Source organism: Sitophilus oryzae, unplaced genomic scaffold (genome assembly GCF_002938485.1).
Source record: "Sitophilus oryzae breed Bouriz unplaced genomic scaffold, Soryzae_2.0 scaffold_1716_pilon_pilon, whole genome shotgun sequence".
In the NCBI taxonomy this organism is placed as follows: Eukaryota; Metazoa; Arthropoda; class Insecta; order Coleoptera; family Curculionidae; genus Sitophilus; species Sitophilus oryzae.
In genome coordinates this window covers 663,931-686,271 of record NW_022146409.1, presented here as the reverse complement: position 1 = coordinate 686,271, position 22,341 = coordinate 663,931, and the positions used below count along the sequence as shown (strand labels likewise).

Genomic DNA, 22,341 nt, shown 5'->3' with positions numbered 1-22,341 from the left:
AAAGGATATACTCGTATAGATAGATATAGTTTATTAGTTCTAAGTATAATAATATAAGTTACATACAAATACCCCGAAGGGTGTAGAACATAAAGTTTTGTGCAATTATGCTATTTAAAATTTGTATAGCAATACTAATTTATTGGCGGTGATTTGAGCGGTGGTAATTGCCGATGATTATAACAATACAATTATAGGTACCAATTTACCCCTCAGTGCGATTAGTTCAATCACAAATGAACTGATTTATAGCCGGCCAGGTATTAACCGGTACGACAAAAAATTGTTTACTTTGAACACAGTAGGTATACAGGCCCGGCAATGGATCTCTAGGCATAGGAATTACATGCATTGGAATGAAACGCCTATAAAAAGTCTATGCTTAAACAGAGATGGACAACAACTTCCCCGTTTCCACTTCCACTACGACTGTCTACTTAGACAAATTCCAATAAGATAACAAATTTTGGAAATTTCGCCACCTCCCATCCACTCATGATACCCATCTCCCTGCCCTTTATTTATCGCCATTATTTTATTTCCCTTCCCGCGCCTCCGCACCTCGCTATTTTGACTCCCGTCAGTTCATCACAGAGTTGCCAGGTCTACCGTTTCGTCTGTAAGCTACCGATCTACCGATTTAAAGAAAAATCTAACGAAATATTCAACTGCGTCTTTAGTTTTTACAATAGAAGCACTTTTAAAAAGCTGACTTATTTGACTAAAAATTAAGCGACTGCCGCGTTGGAATCTGTATAATCTGACTTTATTATTGTTTCATTAAATTTTATTTAGTAATAACACACATACAGGTCATCGTTCTGTCTAGTTGCAGAGTTACAGAGATATTCCTAAAAATCCTTATTACTCCTTATTAGGCGCGGTATTGGCGACATGCCCGAAGAAGTTGATATCTTTGAAAAGATTTTATTTCATTCATCTACTAAAGTTGAACCCATATTTTCCCCAAAAAATGTAAACAAAAACGAAATTTAAGTTAAAAACAACCTAAATTCGGACAAATATTTTAGTGATTTTCCCGTCAAAAAAATATATCAATATGAAAAAAGAGTTGAGAGTTGCTACAGCTTTCCCATTGAAATGAAATTAATTTTAGATATCACTGATCAAAATTTGTACAGAGGTAAAAAGTGACTGCTACACTAATTTGTGATTGCTATCCCTACTTGTTATAGTTTTATATGTTTTTATTAATATATTAATATTATTTAATTCAATATTTTTTTTAATATTAAATAATATACCTAGCTATTTCTAATTCTTGTTATATTTATTATATTAGTATTTTATTTGAGTGATCTATAATTACGACACATAGGAATGCTAATTTTGGACTTAAATATTATATTTTATTTCGTTTCTGTACTTTTAATTTTTGTTGAAGATCTACCGAGAATTTTGTTCTCGTATGGAATTATAATCTAACAAACCCGGCAATCCTGTTCGTCTACTCCTTATAAAGTTTTTTTCGGCCTAATTCCTTTGTCACAGCCGCGGCTTTGTGAAGCGCCGCCGCCGACCGACTTTGTCGGGGGGACTGCTAGGAAGATCGTACAGTATGCCATTTCATAGAATTGCACTTGCTATTTTAGAAATGATATCAAAGTTTTGCATGTTACTTTTCGTTTTAGAAAGAAGTTATGTGCCTAGAGAAAACATTCGTAAAATTGTTTCGTACTTTATTTAATATTTCATTAAGTAGGCAAGATAATGGGATTAGAAGATTTAGAATTTTGACAAGCCAACATAATTTCGCTTTAATTGAATGGCAACACTGTCCGTCCTGTTTCTATTTTTTCGATTCTGTTCTATTAGTAGGCGGTAGCCCCCACACAAGCGTCTTAAAGACCCGCCCGGCGCCCCCTCTCGCAGGGGCTGTCTCGTCGTATCACTTCTATGATCACTTCCCCTATACGATGGTAGGGAAAATACACTTTATCCGTCTCTGTTGCATTGCAGTGTATTTTGCAGCCTTACCATCTTTTTTTATCGCATTGAAAACCTCCTATTGCTAATATTCCTTTGCCAGTAGTGTATAATACATTTGATTATGTAACCTACCATATCTATCGAAAAACGGAGATTCGAAGAATAATTGATATTTTACATATTTCGAGACAACATGTCCTGGTCGAACGAGACTATATCTGAGTTTTTACCCCTATATGAAAAAGAACAAATAACTTGAAACACCCAGAAATAATGCACATAGAAATGAAATACAGGACGGCTGCCTGAGAATACATCAAAAGTTCAGTATCAATTGCACCATGAACGAATTAAAAAAATTAATTAATTAAAGAATTAAAAAAGAAGAAGAGTTGTTCTAGTCTCTTTAGTTCCTAAAATACAGGACGAATTTTAAAATGTTGCATTTTTCGATTCCATCGTATATCGGTTATCTTATAACTTATCGAAAAGGTGAAAACTCAGTCTCGTTTAGTTTTTTACGTAGAATCCAGTGATGTTAACTAGTTACGCTGATGGTTCTCATTTTCACAATCTGACTTCTATTTTTTAAATGAGACACCCAGTATATTATTTTTTTTGTATTATTTGCCTTGTTATGGGCTTTCTGAAAATATTATATACTCTAAAATTATATTTTCATAAATAAGGCAAAAAAATATTATTTAACTTTTGAACATAAATAACCCTAGTTAAAAAAAGTATTATTATCTTATTTAATTTAATTTAACCAGATGATTTTGCTTTCCATCTTGTTATCTGAATAAACTGCACTGAAAATAAAGTTGCGGAATAAATTATTTGGTTGTATGAATTTAAACTCAATTTAAACCGATAGTCTATGTTAAAAAGACAAGTTTTGTCTCTGTCTCTCGGTCGGCCGTGAGATCGCAAGTGCGAAAATACGCATTGGCGCGTCCTGGCTCGGCGATTCGCACGCCAGGCGCGTGGATCGGCAAGCCACGCGCCGTGTAATGGCACCTTAATATATGTATACCATATTTTTTGTCTTTTGTAAAAAACGCCGCCGCGCGTAACTTTTGAGAAAAAAATGTTTTTCTGAAGCCGAACTACAAAAATATTGTTACATTAAACTATGTAGGCGCATAAAATCTAGTAAAGCGGCCCATACATTATCAAACAAGTTGCCAATGTATGGCCCTATTTGATGCGTTGCGCAATTGTTAGATAAGATTCAAGAATGATTGATTTCTTTTGTGCAACGGGACTGTTTGCGCAACGCGTTGTGTAATATATGTGTGTGTTACGCTTCGTTGTGCAATATTTAAGTTGCCAATCGGTTATGCACAACTTTTAATAAATAGTTTGATCAAAATTTTGCTAAGTGTATAGGTGATTTAAAAGTTGTGGCAACGCAACGCTTTGTTGCGCAATTTGTTTGATAATGTCTGAGCCGCTTAATACGCCCTAATAATCTAGTTGACTAAAATATGAAATGTTATGTTAGTATCACAAATTATATTTGACAATAAGCTGCATAAATTTAATATTAATTAACGGTTCGGGTTTATACAGTGTAATTCAGGGCCATGGCCTGTTAGACGTTTATGGAGAACCGGTGATAGGATTTTTTTTTTAAATTTGGATTTTTGTATAAACGCACCTGCTCCACCTATCTAAATTATTTTCAGCATTACGGTGTTGCTGCTTCATACTAAAAGTGGTAGCATCTTTGTTATTTTAAATGGAACCTCCGGTATTTTATTATATCTTTCGAAAATACTCCCAAATCTGAGATTTTTTCTATATCTCAGATCTAACCTATACCAATCTTTAATAGTTTTCGAGATAAAAAATAAAACATGCATAAAATTGACAAAAACATGATTTTCAATAAGCATTGGTTAAATCATAAATTTGGCATGTTGAAAGCTAAAATTTGGTTTATAGGTAAAGGAAAGTCGGCATATTCGATCTGTTTAAATCAAGTGATTGGATATTATACAGGGAGATCAGAAAAAATAATTATTTCCGTATTGTTATACAATCCCTTAAATTATTGATGATATTCATAAATATACAGAGACTTCAAAAACATGACATATTTTCAATTAATTTACGATAAAAATAATGTATCTATTGATTTTTTTCGTATGAATGACACAAGTGAATCCAATAAATTATATTCTAATGCAGTAATTTTACTTTACTGTCCCGCAATAAATTCACAAATATAATATATGAATTTTTAGTTTCAAAGTTATTAAAACAACTGTAAAAAAATACATATGGTAATATACATTTGACTAAATATTTTTGAATTTGCATGACAGTTATTCCATAACATATGTCAATTTGCTTTAAAAAGCATCACTTTTTTTTAAAACTCCATGAAATATTTTTATTTGTAGACAATATTAGGCAAAACAAATTTTACTTGAATTTTTATTAATTGAAGAGGGCGGCAAAATAAATGGTGCCTAAGGTACCAAATCACCTTAACGCGACCCTGGGTATATCATTAATTTTTTGTATATTTAATAATTACAAAAAATAAATCACTTTTTTTGCATATTAAGCCCTAAATGACTTCTTACAACAAACAACAAACACAAGTTCTCGAAATAAAAAGATATTTGTCTCGTTCCTAAACAAACTGGAAAATTATATTTTCTCCAGAGAGAGTTGGTGAAAATTTATGAAATCTTATTGTTTGAAGTATTATTGTAATGTAGTCGGCCGGAGCATAATAAGATAAAATTAATGTTTCTCCCGTGATGGGACTGGTTTATTACTTTGGGGATGAACGGTTAAAAACTCACTTATTAAATCGTCTGAAGAACAGAAAAGGAATTTTGAAAATTAGTATAGTCTTACGTAGACTAAATTTTCAAGATGTTTATTGTTAGTACTAATTAAGATATACGCAAGGAAATATAGAAAAATAGGGATATATACTGTTAGGTTTTTCGTCGGTTCCGTGTGGATAGAAAGTCACAATTTATTTAAACACTATTTATTTAACACTAATTAACAAAAACAATAACGATAAAAGACTTAAAGAACTATTTACAAACGATTTATAACTAAGAATTTATTTTTGAATTTTAGCGCGTCAACTGTACTTGTCTATTTATAACTGCCCTCTGTAGGCCACAGCCGCCGGCTTTTATACCGACAGCTAAAGGTCTCTAGAATAGTACATAGATCGTTAGGTGCATAGAGAAGGTTTCGATTGTTCTCGTATGTACTACTCCACTCCAGTAGACCTCGATGCTTCTCGAATCTTCGAATGAATCATTACGGTGTCTATTCTTTAATGCGATGTTAAGGTCATCCGAGGGCGGGCCATATAGTTAGGTTAGGTCGAGTCCACACCGGTCCGCCACACTGCCCCCTTCTTAGGTACATGCTCGTCCCGAGATGTACACGGTGAATGAAGGTATTTGCAAAGCTGACCCCTGGTACATTGCGAAGTCTGGTAGAAATAGCAGTCTACAGTTTTCTCTCCCGATCTCAGCTTTGGGTTGTAGCCGCAAACAAGGATCTCGATTCCCGTAAATCTGAACAAGACTTTAATCACGTTCCGGATTGTACGCCAACTCAAACCATCGAGTCGGCGTGTGAGCTTCGGAATGGCTAATCGTGTAATGTTGTTGTTTAGCAAGGCTTCTCTGTGTTCAATCAGGGTCTTCCATAGATTGAGATAAGTCGGCTTACTTGGGGACCATTCCTTGGTGACTAGGTAGAAAATGTGCCTTGCTTGACCATGTTCATTGTCGGTTAGCCTCAAGACGCTTCCAATCTCTGGATCCTGTCGGCGTAGTTCTCCGACTCGCCCAAACTTCTCATTGAACGTCGCAGCGATTCCTCTGGACATTCGCAAATCTCGGGCCACACAGTGAGCGAGCGAATAATCAGGAGGCACGGAAAAGAGGTTTCGTTGTTCTTCTTTGGTCACACCATAGCGAGCCTTCCCACGGCTGTTGTATCGAGCCATGAAGTTGTCAAAGGACATCTCCGAATCAGGGGGATCAAAGCTGCAGGTTCTCACGGTCCCAGCACGATCTTCTATTTCGCCTTGGTAGGGGCTCAAACGATTGAAATGGACTATTATCGGTTTTCCTTTTGGCAATTTTCTAATATGGTATACGACTTCATTAATTCTATCCATAACTTCGTATGGCCCTTCCCACGAGGATTGTAGCTTCGGAGATAATCCACGACGTCTCTATGGGTTGTATAGCCACACCAACTTCCCTGGTGGGTATCCTCCATGCTCAGCTTGAATTTCGTAGTGCTCCTTCATTCGGTCACTAGCGTTTTGAATATTTAGGCGGACTCGCTGATGGATGTCCATCTTTGGCGTAATCTGTGGACATAATCTTCTCCGGCGACAACTTCTCCCGGTCGGCAACCAAACTTCAGATCACAAGGTAGGCGCACTTTCCGTCCCATAACGATACTGGCTGGAGTTTGCCCTGTGGATTCTTGGACGGATGAACGATAGGCCAAGAGGAACAGGTGAAGAAATTTGTCCCAGTCTCTTTGGTGGTCAGAGACTACTTTGCCCAAATAACGGTTGATGGTTCTGTTCATGCGTTCAACCATCCCATCGGATTGTGGATGCAGAGCAGTCGTCCTGGTCTTGCGGATGTTAAGGACCTCACAGACGCCTTGGAACAGAATGGACTCAAAGTTTCTTCCCTGATCTGAATGCAGCTCCATGGGAACACCAAACCTGCAGATCCATTCCTTAACAAGAGCATCAGCAATGGTGGACGCTTCTTGATTTGGCAACGCGTAGGCCTCGACCCATTTACTGAAGTAATCCATTACTACCACAATGTATTTGTTGCCATCGTTCGTCTCCGGGAAAGGACCAGCCACGTCGATCGCTATTCGTTCGAAAGGACTGCCTACATTGTACTGGCGCATTGGAGCTTTACCACGCTTTTGTGGTCCATTGATGGCAGCGCAAACGTCGCATTTCTTACAGCAGGCCCTCACACCTTCTGTGCAGTTCACCCAATAGAACCGTTCACGCAGCTTGCCAAGGGTCTTGCTAAAACCACCACTGGTTCCATTGTGAACTTCCGCCAAGACTTCCGGGACCCTCTTCTTTGGAATGACGATCTGCCTTCTCTCTTCTTGTCCCTCTGGTCTCTCAATCACACGGCGAAGTAATCCGTTATCTATTACCAATGAATTCCACTGGGACCAGTACGACTTTACGTTCGGCGAATATCTGCAAACTTCCTCCCACGTTGGTCTCTGGTCCGCGTTTTTCCAGTTAATCACCAAGCCCAACTCTGGATCACTGATTTGGTCATTTGCAAGATCTTCGGTTTGCCAACTATCACCAACCACAGTCGTCCTTAAGACTTTCACTTCTTTCTCTTCTTTGCAAGGATTTCCCATCTGTCCGCAATTCCAACAGCGAATCGGTCCCCCCTTCTTGCTCATATACTGATCCAGTACTTTCCGCACAATACTTTCCACTTTGGAATCGTCGGAACTCTCCTCAATAGCCCGTACAAATCCTAGAAACCTAGAGCATTCTTTCGCGGCCTCAAATTCCAGGGCACGTGCTGGGGCATCTCCCAAATGCGTTGGATGAGCTAAAAGAAGTGTTTGCCTTGTTTCGTTGTCACGTAAACCATTAATAAAAGCCTGTACTGTTAAGCGCTCCATAACATTTTCGGGCATAGCAGGGTACGCAACGCGAGCAAGGCGGACTATTTCAGCTTGATATTCTCTTAGAGTCTCATTAGGCTGCTGAACACGATTTTTGAGCTGGGAATGGTAGGCATGTTCCAAATGGGCTTGGCCGTACCTCATTTCTAAATGTCGTACCAATTGCTGATAATCTCCCTGTTCCGATGGTGACAGTGTCTGAAAGATGTAAGTCGCATCTCCTCGCAGTGCGACAGTCAAAGCGGTAGCCTTTTCAGCGATTGTCCATCCGTTCGCTCTCGCAGCGGTCTCAAACTGGCAAAAATAATTGGCCCCAGCGGTTTTTCCGTCAAACTGTGGAGATTTCATAACTGATTTTGAGGCATACCTATTTTCGACTAGTTTCGGTCCCTCCGATGTTTCTTGACATTTTGGTGAATTTGCCTTTTCTATTTCTTTTCGCAAAATGTCGATTTTTCTATTTACATCTTCCTCAATCTCTGTTATTTTATTGTTAAAACTTTCTTCCAAAATTATTATTTTATTATTAAAGCTGACCTGTATATCTTTAGAATTTTCTATAATCTTATCTTCTAATTTTTGGGAATTTTCTGTGATTTTATCACTGATTTTATCTTCTAAATTAACTTCCAAGTCAATTATTTTACTATTCAAATTGCCGTTTAAATTGTCTTGCAATTCCAGGGAATTTTTCGTAATTTTATCTTCTAATTTTGTAAGGACGAGTCAAGGTCACCTTCCAACTCAAAGCAAAATGTGTTAGGATCCTCACCTTCCTCCACCAAAACGTCTCTCGGTCTAGCTTGTAAAATGCTTTTTTTTTCCATCTGTCTCGCACTCTCTCGTTCTTCCAGTATACATTTTAATTCCGACACTTTCAAATCTTTCAACAATTTTTTCGGAGCCATTGTCTGTCTTTTTATTTTCCTGGTCTATCACACACCCCACACCTGACACCAATTGTTACGTTTTTCGTCGGTTCCGTGTGGATAGAAAGTCACAATTTATTTAAACACTATTTATTTAACACTAATTAACAAAAACAATAACGATAAAAGACTTAAAGAACTATTTACAGACGATTTATAACTAAGAATTTATTTTTAAATTTTAGCGCGTCAACTGTACTTGTCTATTTATAACTGCCCTCTGTAGGCCACAGCCGCCGGCTTTTATACCGACAGCAAAAGGTCTCTAGAATAGTCCATAGATCGTTAGGTGCATAGAGAAGGTTTTGATTGTTCTCGTATGTACTACTCCATTTCAGTAGAACTCGATGCTTCTCGAATCTTCGAATGAATCATTACGGTCTCTATTCTTTAATGCGATGTTAAGGTCATCCGAGGGCGGGCCATATAGTTAGGTTAGGTCGAGTCCACGCCGGTCCGCAACAATACTTTGTTTTTTTTTTCTCAGGTAAGATTTCGAAAGACGATGACAGAAAAAAAGCAGATGACGTCCATACCAATCCATTTATTTAACTAAAAAAAGTTTCTAATATTTTTTAAGTTAACTATGGATAGGTTTATAAATAAATCCGTCATGCGTCATCTCTTGTTGTTTTTAACCAGTTTTATTGGTTTATTTCAAAAATGGCAGATCATATTTCAATATTATTAGTTTGACGGAAAGATGAACGACAAACGAACGTCGATGCCTGTGAACTCGTCTTAAGATTTTTGAGAGTTGTCAAACTCTTGCCAAATTATAGGTTATAATTTTGTGTCAAACTATGTTAAATAGAAATGATAAATATTTTGCATTTTGCATTTTGGACTGTGTTTAGGACGTGTGTTTCGTGTTTTTTTAAATTAAGTGGATGAAAGCTAGCGGGAAAATTAAATGTTAACCCAAGACCATAGTTTACAGTTAATATTCAGAGAGTTGTATTAGCCACAAATAAAGTTTGTTTTCTATCTTGTATGTATAGGATGCCAAAAACTGGAGTATCTGTAAACTAGCAGCACAGGATAGGTAAATAATAGTCAACGATAAAATGCAGGAAGTTGTTTGAGCTTGAAACACGGGTTGAAGGCAGGAAATCTTTTTTATATCTTTTTTTGGTATGTGGCGTTTTTTTAAATACACCCTTGCTTGTTTTGTATACTGTAATTGTTTTTAATAAAATAACTCGATTAGATTTTTTCAATTTTATACAATTTTTTTAACCATATTATGAAGTAATCACTTGTCACTCAAATTTTAAATGTACTAATTTTCTGCTATGCGTTCCAATTGTACCAACTTATTTCTTTATCAAATAAATTGAAGGATACATATGTTTTATGAATGCTTTTTAAAAACTTCAAAATAAATAGAGTTAATATAAAACCGTATACTATTCTAGGTTTATAATTTTATAATGTTTTTTGGCTATTACACTAAAATACTACTACATCTATATCTCTGACTACTACTAACTGCTACTAACTAACAATTTGTTTTGTGTGGTCAGTGGTCTGTTTCTGTTTAAATGTTTTGTTCATTATTCATATAGGGGATTTATTTTTAAATTAATAATAATAATAATTTATATTAATCGTTGGGTAACCAGTAAACTCATAGAATATCTATTTCTTTTACATAACCAAATTGTCACTCTAAATCGCTGTCTTTTTTAGACAGATGTCACATTACTTGTCATTATTCAATTCATGATTCGATTTCCCAGAATGTTGAAATTACGAATTCTCAGAACCTAACCAAATCAAATCAAATTCAACATGTTTATTTTTTGTCAATAATGATATAAGTATGATCATATTGACTATTTCCATTCTAAATATCTTGAGAACGGTTGCTCGTAGCGATTTTTACAAAGAGATATTTTTTACGTAGAAAATTCCGAAAATGTATATTTTTTCACTCAGTAGTTTTATACAGGTACGGACGAAAAGTTATTGCTCTTCAAAACAGTTAAAACGCATGTTGGTGGCGCCTTCTAGAAGTAGGAGTCATATTGATATTAAAATCAAATTTCTTATGTCAAAAAATTCTCCGACACCAATTTTTATCCAAATATTGACGTTAATTCAGAAACGGTTTGGAAAAAACCGAAATAAAAATGAAACTTATACACCCTGTATCTCCAAAACTAAGCATTTTAGGACATAAATTTATACGAACTTTTTTACATATTTTTATCTACAAAATATGCTAAGTTTCCGGAATACAGTTCGGACCACCCTGTATATTGTACTACAGTTGGTCTATTATTAAAGGATACTCTATATTATTTTTTTCTGATATATTTTAAAAAGCCTTTTTTATTCAGTGTGTCATAGGCATATTTACAATAATTTGTGATATTCTTTAAGTTTTTTGCAATTTTTACATTCAACAATAATTCAAAACAAAAATACAGGCATTGTCAAATTTTCAGATATTTATTAAGTTAATAAAAATACGTACTATGAATTAACCAACCGTAACGTATTATGAATTTTCCTAAAATGAAAACTGTTGAGAAAATGTTTTCGAACACACGTTTATTTTTTTATAGTTTTCATCAAAGAATTTATTTATAAAGTATTTTATTGTTGCAAAAGTATCCTGTACGATTACAATTAAAAATAACTAATTTCTTTTAACAGAATTTTTTTTATCAAAATGTATTTTCATTACTTATAAGACTCTGATACACATTTTGCTATACTAAAAATAAAAAATATACTAACATTATTTTAGATCGGTCCTTTATAGTTTAATGCAGTATATTGTATTATATCTATAAATTTATGTATTTATGTATACACAATAATAGCTTTGTCCGCAACGAAAATGATGTTTATTCATTGTGTAAACGATTAGGCAGACGCCTTGTCGGAACTTTGTAAATACAGTTTAGATACAGTTTATGGTTACATGAGATTGCCCGTGATAGTGTTACACTCCTATATCCATTATAAAGTTTACATCAATATCATGTGTAGTGTGTAGCCCACTTTCGATGTATATAAACAAATTAAATCTAAAAATAGAAAAAGCTTTTATTACTTGTAAATATTTTATATCATTATGTCAGGAGTGTAGCTTGAAATATACGAGTCTATAAAATTTATTTTATAACTATATCCGCAAAATTAAGTAAAGTAATATTATCCAGTGTGATAGTATAAAAAAAATAGTCAAGTGTGAGTCGAACTCGTGCACGAAGGGTTCCGTACCATTCATTATCTATACAACATTAGACACTGTATTATTATAAACTTTTTTTTCCGATTTAGCTGAAATTTTGAATGCGCGTATAAGTAATATAAAAAAAATGAACAAACACATTACTAAAAATCGTATTAATCCATTATAAATATGTAAAAAGTAAAAATAAATATGTAAAAATATGTACAAATTAAAAAAAAAGATTAAAAAAAGTTGCCTTGACTAGGATTCGAACCTGCCTTACTACGGCTCCAACGTCATAGCAGCGTAAAGTCCTAACACTTTAAACCACGCGGCCACCGAGGACTTGAAAGATTCTATGTAAAATTCTTACTTAAAAGATAATGTTTAGTGAAACTCCTTTTTTATTTATAAACATTTATTTAATTCTGTTTTTAGTATTTGTTCTTATAGCGGCAACATAGATACATTATCTGTAAAAATTTCAACTATCTAGCTATAACGGTTCATAAAGCAGACCTTTGTGACAAACAGACGGACGGACAGCGAAGTCTTAGTAATAGGGTTCCCGTTTTTACCCTTTGAGTACGGAACCCTAAAAATCAGTATCTGAAAATATGTTTTCGAAGTGTGAAAAACACAGAAGCTCTCAAAACAACAAACGAAATCTATCGCAACATAGGGGCTCTGAAAACAACAGAAAAATTCTATATAACGTGACATTTTTAATTTGCAGACAATGAAAACAAATTGCGGAAAAAGCAGCAACGCCAATCAGATCGGCTCAGCAATTTCATCAACAAGTACAAGGCGACGCTGGACAAGGGCGGAGACGGCGCTAGCTCTATAAACGGGGTTCGACCAGAGAAACCTTCTGCTAAGAACGACGTCTACTCATTTGTTCCGCAAGATATCAAGTATGACAACAAGCATTACAAGTACATCAAGTACACCAAATACAATAAGGTTGGTTCGATTTTTCTGTTTTAATTTTTTTTATTTCCGAAAAAGTAAATGTTCAACGTAACTTTCTTATTCCAATAAGGATAGGTCCGATTTCATAGGGAGTCATGCAAGCGACGATGTCTTTCAACAGTCACTGCCAGTCGCGATGCGTCGTTTAATACTTTAATGCAGCACAACTTTAGGAAAATAAATTGTCATGCTACTATACTCAAAACTGTGCCTTTTTGAGCTATCAAGTCGTCAATCTAAGACTGCAAATTAAAGGATCTTATTTTAGTAAAAAAAACTAGCTGACTCGGCAAACGTTGTTTTGCCATACAAATATTTTTTTGTGGGAACAGTCATTTTTATTCACAGGGTTGAAAATTATTGAATCACTAATATCGCTTTTAAAAAATAGGGGTTAATGGTAGAAGAGTGAAAATTTAGGGTTGTATGTATTTTTAATGCCACATCATAAAAAAATAAAAATAAAATATTTTGTCCAAAAAATAAAAAAAAATGGGGTAGACCACCCTTATCACTTAGGGGTTTAAAAAATAGATAACAACCTATTCTCCGAGCTACTAAATATACATATAAAATTTGATCAAAATCGGTTCAGTCGTTTCGGAGGAATATGGCAACAAAAAGTGTGACACGAGAATTTTATATATTAAATTAAAAAGTATAAATCTCGTCTGCTAAAATTTATTGTGTTTGAATATTACACGCTAATATCATTTTGGAAGTTTAGGAAGCCAGAAACCCCAATAAGGTATGGGTAATTTGTCCACTGAATAGCAGCTATCTGTTTTGCGGTATTTTATTGAAAAACAAACAGTATATAGTCTATTTGAGATGCCTGGATCATCTATTTTCTTAGGGATGTATCATCCATAGCAATTTTTAAGTTATCGGCTGCAAGTGAGTTAAGTCTGAGTTAAGTCTTTTGGTTATTAATTCTTCGCTTCTTATGTGGTGCATTTAAAGCATTTGCAGTTTAAGGCTTTATTTTATGAATTCTATTTAAAGGGTTTGGAGCTTCTATATATTAGCTTACGGTGTATGTGAAGGAATCTGAGAGATATGGTTATAAATTCTTCTCTTCTTATGTGCTGTAGTGGTGTATTTAAAGCAATTTTCAGTTTCTTTTCAAATCTCATTCAAGATATTTCTATAATTTGTGAAAATTGATAAATCATTCTATTATTTCACACAGTTGATATTTTTAATGCAAAAAAAGGATCGTGTTACATATGTGGCACGAATTGCTAAAATATATCGAACCTCGCTGGTGTGTCGCAGGGAGCAGAGGTTTGACCAATTTTTTAGAATTTTAGAATTTAGAATGAGTGGGAGGGGGGTTAATCACTGCGACCTTACAGATCCATTGTGTCCCCCTTTCTTGAGTTATAACTCATGATACAGTCCCAGGGCTTTGACAAAAGCCAGTATCTGGGACGGTTTTATAGAGGGTAGTTCTCCATCTTCAATATCAGTCGTACCAAAATTCATGGCACGAATGGTTGTCGTCTCGGCGCACTCAGTGATGAGGTGTACTGGTGTTTCCCCATCTTCCCCACAGAATCTGCATTCGCCGTTTCTTCTTAGTTTCAATCTACTGAGGTGTCCATTGAGGAGACAGCGTCCTGTTAAAAACCCCGTGACAATCCGAAGATTGTTCTTACTTAAACCCAGGAAGATCTGTGATTTTTCTTGATCATAAGCCCTCAGAAACTTCTTCGATTGACCAATTAGATGTTATCTTTCTATGAGCACTGAACGAAGCGATCAGCAGACGCGATAGAATAAAATCTGATGAAAGATGACAACACGCGTGGAATTGGCATGTTACGTATATTCAGTATACCGGATGTTTATCAAAAGTGGTGCATCCCTTTAACTTTTATTTTCTCAGATAAAAAAATGAGATTTAGTATGTTAGTATATGATATAAATAGGGATTGGCTGACGTATTCAATTGTTTTCGGTTACTTCCTGTTTCTATATACTGTATGATCAAATAAAAACGGCGTAAGCGATGGCTATGCAATGAAGATCGCCGTCATTTTATATGTAAAATATATATGAAATGTCACCGATCGTCATTTCCAAGCCAACTGGACGCGTTTTTTTTTCGATCATACGGTACTAGTTTACCAAATCTCGTTTATTTATTTGAAGAAATAACAAAATTATAGGGGTGAACTACTTTTGACAAACACCGATTGGACTGCACATGTGCACATGAATCCCCGAATTTAAACCCTAAACTAATTTAATTATTAATTAATCATATTTTCATTAACTCTGCTTATTCCAAAAATGCTTCGCTATAGACTTGAAATTTATGCACAAAAACATTGGAGAACTTTTATCTGGCATTTAGGCTTAAACGTAACTCACCAGGTGCCAGTTTTATGCGTGTTTCATGTGTTCATCTTTTACGAGATTTATACAGTCGCGTCGCCTCGCCTAATCGCTTCATTCTCTAGTCATTGGAATATTACTGGTATATCTAATTGCTTAAAACTTTACCGCCTACACCCTTTGTTCCATGCGACACTATCGACTTTCGATGTACCAAACTGGTTCATGTGCAATGTAATTTCTTATTTGGCACTCTGCAATGTTGAGATTATCAGCGTCGAATTGGGACTTTCAGGCGCTACAAAATTGGCACTTGCGTGCACTACAGTTACTCAATTTTAATAAACAGAGTTTTTAGTTTTTTAATAAAATAAAAGATTTTAATTTGCAGTTTTAGATTGAGGTTGAGGTGCCCGGTGGCGTAGAGGTACAGTTCTCTCTACCAATCTCAAGGTTGTTGGTTCGAATCCTGCCGGCATTTCATCAACCGACTATTTTTAATAGAATCAAAATAGTTTGGGTACCTAGGTCGACTAAGCCTTAAATGAGTACTTGGGATTCACAATCCTGAGATAATAATAGGCGGTTGAAGCGTGCTAGCCACATTAACTTCCCTGAATACCGAACGGCTCTAGCATGGCAAGCTGTACCTTGCTACTCCCAAGGCATGTTAAACGCTATATACGGAAGTTATTATTATTATAGATTGAGGATTTGATAACCCAAAAAGATAAATTTGTAGACGTATATAGTCGTGACAATTTTTTTCAACACAGATTATGCACTCAAAAAATATTGAACCAAACGCCGCGCGCCGCCAGTGATTGCGCTCATATTTTGTAACTAAAATTAAAACGAGTATCTCATATAGAAAACCAATATATTTTGTAAACTGGATCGCACTGTACACTGTATGAAACCAATTATCAGCATTTAATTAATTTTTTTGTTAGATAAAATGTTCTTTTATCTATAATATAATAACCTCTAATTTTGTATTCTCCGTAGGACAACAACAATTATGTTTACGCTGACGACAAGGAGCGTATGAGAGGCTATAACGAAGTGACGGACAACAAAGGCATCTACTCAAACTCGATTACCGGTGCGGATCCGGCCTTGCCCATCGCTAAACAATGTTCGCCGACGGCCCTCCAGGCCATGGGCAATCGGCTGCTCGATTGGTTCTCGGTGGTCATGGCCGACTCGTCCAAGAGGAGAAGACCGAGGAACAAGTCCAAAGGTAAACAAACTATTGTAGTTAATTTTATATAGAAAGTGTCCCAGGCTGAGATTGCATTAGGGGGGCATCCATATATTACGTGACGCGTTTTAGGAGCTTTTTTTATTTTTATAATGTAGTTTATGGCATAATTTAAAGCTTTTTAAACACAAATGTTGATATACTGTGTCCAACGAGAGGGTCCCTGGCCGTGACAGTTGTGTCTGTCATTTTAATACACGGATAAAAATTTTATTCTTTATTATTTTTATTATTAGCATGTCGCCTGTCGAAGTTTTGGATCAACCGATTTTATTTATTATTATAATTCGTAGCGAGACTTATTAGTGGTCACCAAATGGCATCGTTTCGAAATTCTCTAAATAATGCTGATTTTTTCAAAAAATCTAGGTGTATTGCTATGAATTTTATATCATCATCATCATCATCATAATCGTCATTTTTAGCTTATTAGACCATTTCCAATTATGGTGTAGCCTTCCTCACATATTTACACAGGGTGTCCCATCGAAAATATTCCGCAAGACATAACGGCCAGGATATTTTTTTTTCAAAAAATCCAAAAACACGTCAATTTTGTTTGTGAGGGGGACAACTTTTGCCCCAAAAATGATTGCAAAATCTTCAACCTTCTAAGCGGGGGTGTCATCCTCCAACTTTTTTCAAATGGGAAGGGGGTCAAGTGGCGCCGTAATGAAAAGAGCTTTCTATTCTCTATATTTCCCCGCTTCATTTTTGAAAATCGGTCGAGTCATTGAGAAAATATGAAAGATTGAAATTGGAAAACTTTATTTAAACATTTATCAGAGTAAATTATAAGGATAAATTCCTTCGACCAATTTGCTGTTTTTTCTTATTATTTCTAGATGTTTACGCATTTTTTCACTTGCCACAACGACCAGGTGCGGTTTCAATATCGTTAAACTGACCCACGATAGAATTTCCAAAAATACCAGCCCGCAACGATCAAAATCGTCTTCGTTAAGTTCTTGTATCAACTGAATTTTGTACGGGTGGAACTTGTGTTTTTTTAATATCGTTTGGACACTTGTACGATTCACGCCGGTCGCGGTCTCATTGGCTAATTTTCTTGTACTCAGCGTACTACCCATGGCAACTTGGCCCAATACGAAATTTTGCTACTAAATCGCGAACAATTTTGCCATAAAGGTTTTTGTCAGGATGGCGTTCATTGAATATCTGCGCAAACCGATTGCCACATTCATTATTTTTAAAATAAAGTTCGATTATATCCACTTTTTCTGCAAGTGAGTACACTATAATTGTTAAAAAGTCTAACGATATTGAGAAGAACTTAATTCAATGCAAAGGGTGTCTAGATTTATCTTATCATGCCCTTTGTCTCCTATTTACAGTTTATGATACTTCGGACTATCCAATATATTAGCGTCCATTGTTCTTCCCCTTCAACTAGAATAGAATTAGAATTAGAATAAGTGGGAGGGGGGTTAATCTCTGCGACCTTAGAGATCTATTGTGTCCCCCTTTCTTGAGTTTATAACTCATCATACAGTCCCAGGACTTCCTACGGAGACCCGTGTCCTTCACAGTCGAGGAGCTACGACCCAGGCCGGGTAGACGAAACGGTAGCTTGTGTCACCTGTTGGGTTTAGAGGTAGGAGGTAGACTCCCGACCCTTGGAGGAGGTGGTAACTTGTATGCCATTTGCGGAGGATGGTCTCACGCAAGTGTCAGCCACATCTCCTGTATTTCTCTTTGGGTTTGGCCCCTTGGAACTTTCATTGTTACTGTTCCCAGTGTTGCTAGGGGGTTTCCCCACAGCTTCACCGGTGATGTTTTTATTACTATTATTACCAGATCTCATAGTGTTCCCATGAGTCGCTAGGGACAGTCGGTCCACTTCTACAGAGCCCCGCATGTAGAAGTAAGGGGTAAAATACAATGGGGTGCCCCCCGATGCCCCAAGGTTGAGGCTGTCCGTAGCTCCGCCCGGTATCGTTATATGTCTTGGTGCAATTCCCTGGCCACGACACTACAGTCAGGGACAAGACGATGAGTGAGATGCTTCTTAGACCAAGCCAACTGCTAGGGGGGATTCCCCCCAGCACCTGACCAGGAGCTTCCCCACCAACAACCCCTTCAACTCAGTATATCATAAAGTCGAAGACCTGCCATCGTTCGGACGCAAACAGTGTATGCTGAACATCATCAACCTGACCGCAATAGGTGCATGATTTATCATTTACATAATTTTTTTGAGAACCGTTAGGCGATCACGCAAATATTTTAAAAAACCATCCATGGTTTCCATGGCCAAACATGCTTGACTCATGTAGTAATACACTTCTTCGTATGATCTGTTCAACCATAGTTGAATGTCGGGTATTAACCTGTATGTCCATCTACCGTATATTCCGTATTCCATTTGTCCTGCCACTGTTGGAGAAGTTTTGTTCTCGCTAGATCCTTATCCATCCCATGATATCTATCATATCGCTCCTGTATGAGCAGTTCAATAGGTGATATTTACAGATATAACCCCTATAGCCTCTCCAGTCGCCAATATGGTCCGAAAAATTCAGTTTGTCGTCCAGCCACACTCGTAAGTATTTCAAAGAATTACTTGGATGAATTATTACAGCTCCTTGTATATAAAAACGCACCGGAGCCCATTGTTTTCTATTGTTGGCTATGCGGGCTCAAGTTATCCTTGCTAATTTCCTAATATCATGGTCCCATCTCAGGTTTGGTCTTCTTCTAGGTTTCTTTATTCCTCCTGGATATCATGCTGTATTTTTTGACATTCATCTGTTGTCCGTCCTTTTTGCCAGGTGTCCTGCCCATTGTCACTTGAAGGATTTGATTCGTATTCGGATGACGTCTCTATTACCTAGGTCTTTTGTTGTATCCACTCTATTCTTTTACGGTTTTTTTAGTTATTTCGAGCACATTTCGTTCCATTGAGCGTTGTAGGAACTGCAGTTTCCTTATAATGTCTGTTTTGTGCATGCATAGGTCATGACTGCTAGTACACATTGGTCGAATGTTTGCTTCTTCAGATAAAGTAGTATTCTAGATTTGAATATAATTGGGTTTCTTGCATAAGTAACGTAATTCTTCTGTTGATTTCTGCTTCTTTGTAGATTAAATTTATTTAGTAAAAAACCACTGAGAAGCGGAGTTTAGTTGTAATTTTACGAACAAAACTATTTTAATGCTTTAATTTTGCGTTTGAGAACGAAATCCCCAGACGTTTCGAAGTGGTATTACCATTATTTAAAATGGTTGTATATTATTAATGGCGCATGCACTTCAATTATAAATTCTATAATTTGTAAACGTAAAGTGCTTTTGCGGTAAAATATTGGTAAATGCAACATTGCTCTGAAACAACGCGAAAATTAATTCAAAATGCACTTTATATCGGAGGTAGCAGAGTTTGCTCTGGTGATCTTTTAGAAATAATACAATCAAAATGCAATTTCTGAGAGTAGATACTCCCGTTCTTGAAATTATGTAATTCGATTAGTTGTTTAGGGTTAATGTAAAGTTCATGTTGAGTAAATTATTGTGAAAATGTGGTCGATGTTAATATATTTAGAATATAAATATATTAAAGAAGCTTACATTTTCAACATTTCTTCGATTTTCTTTCTTGCACTAAATTACTATAAAATGTACATACAGTATGTGGCAAAAAAAAATAGCAATAAATGCAAAAGATTATTATATTTTATAATTTTAATTATTCCTTATATTTATAGATTTCCCATTGAAAATTTTTAGCTCACCCTGTATATACAGGGTGGCGCCTCTCATACGCCGCGGAAGCTCCAAGGAGAACGGTGGTTTATATCGAAATGAAATTTTAGCAGCATAAGTAGGTTATTATAACTGAAAGCATTTTATAAAAATATATATAGAATTATACAGGGTGTCACCAAAAAAAGTTACACATCAAAGTTGTGTTTTTTCTAATTCTTTTTTAATTGATTTTCGGATTCTAGGAAAAAAATAATGGTGAGTTTTATTAAAGAAGCATATACCTAAAATCTAAGGATTTTGACATATTTCAAATTTTGTGAAAATGAAGAGTAAATTTTAAATTTCGATAACAGCTAATTATATTTGACTTTGTATAGCCTGATATTTAATTACAGTAACTGTTGTATGTTAAACCAAATGAAATTTAACCCGAAAAGTTATACAGGGTGAGACAAAATTAATATGGAACATTAGTCACTTTTAAAAGCAAGTTACTCCTTTATTTTAAATGGAACACCCAGTATATTATTCCGGTGTTCAATGGGGAACTTATATATCTTCAAAATATTGTTAAGGTTGCCTACCCCTCAGACAAAGATTTTCCTAGATATTTTAATTTTTATGATTTTGCGTCAGTAGATTTTTATTATTTGAAAAAAATCTAGTGGTGGGCTGTGATATACCTTTTGTTAATTTTACAAAAATTAAAGATTGTAGAGTAAACTAATCAACGGTTATAAACATATACACGTTTAAAACATATTTTAATTATTACAGAATTAAAACTAGATATCTATCATTATGTGATTAGCTAGATGAAATCAAATGCTCAAAATGCTTCCTTTCCTGTTAACTACATAAAATGATTGTCTTTTCAAAAGGATCTTTTGATTTTAAAAGGTATTTATGTGGAGTTCTACCTCGAAAAGCAGCTACAATAATAATATTTCTCTCATGTTGTCGACAATAGTTGGTCGAGTTTTGTAAACACTGTCTTTAACGTATCCTCATAAAAAATCCAGACTAGATACAATCAAGAGCATTTAAGTATTCTATTAACTGATGAATGCACACTGCATTCACCAACTAATTGAAGCATATCAATTCTCTCTATGTAAGATAAATTTCCATTTTCGGCAAATTTCTAAATTTTTTTTTTTTTGTTTTAACTGACACAAAATGATACCTAGTTATTAATGTTGGACTAATTAGACAGCTATATTGAAGTAAAGTCAGACATATCACAGCCACCCTAGATTTTACCAAATAATAAAGATTTACTCAGATCAAATCATGTGAATGAAAATATTTAGGAAAATCTTTGTTTGAGGGGTAAGCAACCTTAATAGTATTTTGAAGAGACATGAATTCTCCATTGAATATCAGAATAATATACTGGGTGTTCCATTTAAAATAAAAGGTAACATGCTTTTAAAGGTGACCAATGTTCAATATTAATTTCTCTCACCCTGTATGATTTCTTGGATAAAGTTTTAATTTGATTTAAAGTACAATAGTTAATTTAACTACATATTGGGCTATACCCGGTAAATTCCAATTTAGGTAGCTTTTATTGTAATTTAAAAATTGTTCTTTTTTTCTAGAAAATGTTAAATATGTCAAAAATCTTACATTTTAGTCATATACTTCTCTTATAAAACTAACCTTTATTTTTCTCACAGAATTCGAACATCAATTCATATATAAGGTGTTCCATTACAAAAAACACAACTTTGATATGTAACTTTTTTGGGGATACCCTATAGCATTCTCTGTATTTTTAAAAAGTGCTCCGAATTGACCTACATGCACTCACAGAATTTCACTTCAATACATGCTGATGCACCTCAATATTGCTGATGTTTTAAACGCATCCACTCTTAAAACATCAGCTAGTTTACTCAGTTGCTGAATATTGCGCTCCAGTTTGGCTAAACAGCTGCCACGTAAAGATAATTGACACCAAACTTAATGAGACTATTAGAATAGTCAGCGGCTGTTTAAAAAGCACACCTCTACCTTGGCTACCCACTCTGAGGCATATTGCACCTCCCAGTATTCGAAGACAGGAAAGACTCGTTAAGGAATATCAGAAAATATTATCAAATCCCCACCTTCCAGTCCACAAAGACTTACCAGATACCCGTCTGCGAAGACTGAAGTCTAGATCCCCCCCACTACTATTAGCAGAACAACTTTTGGGAGAAAACTTCAGTAAAAATGATAAATGGAGGGAGTACTGGGACTCTTTGAAACCAGATCAAGCA

General features: G+C 35.4%; 1 protein-coding gene across 1 annotated transcript in view; it reads left to right on the top strand.

The window, feature by feature from the left end:
• Nucleotides 1-22,341, top strand: part of LOC115881334 (proteoglycan Cow) — a 393,974-nt gene that overhangs the window by 360,224 nt on the left and 11,409 nt on the right. Inside the window, exons 6-7 of the mRNA XM_030898771.1 lie at nt 12,503-12,732; nt 16,093-16,327. Coding sequence (XP_030754631.1) covers nt 12,503-12,732; nt 16,093-16,327 — 465 coding nt within the window. The remainder of the gene's footprint in view (nt 1-12,502; nt 12,733-16,092; nt 16,328-22,341) is intronic.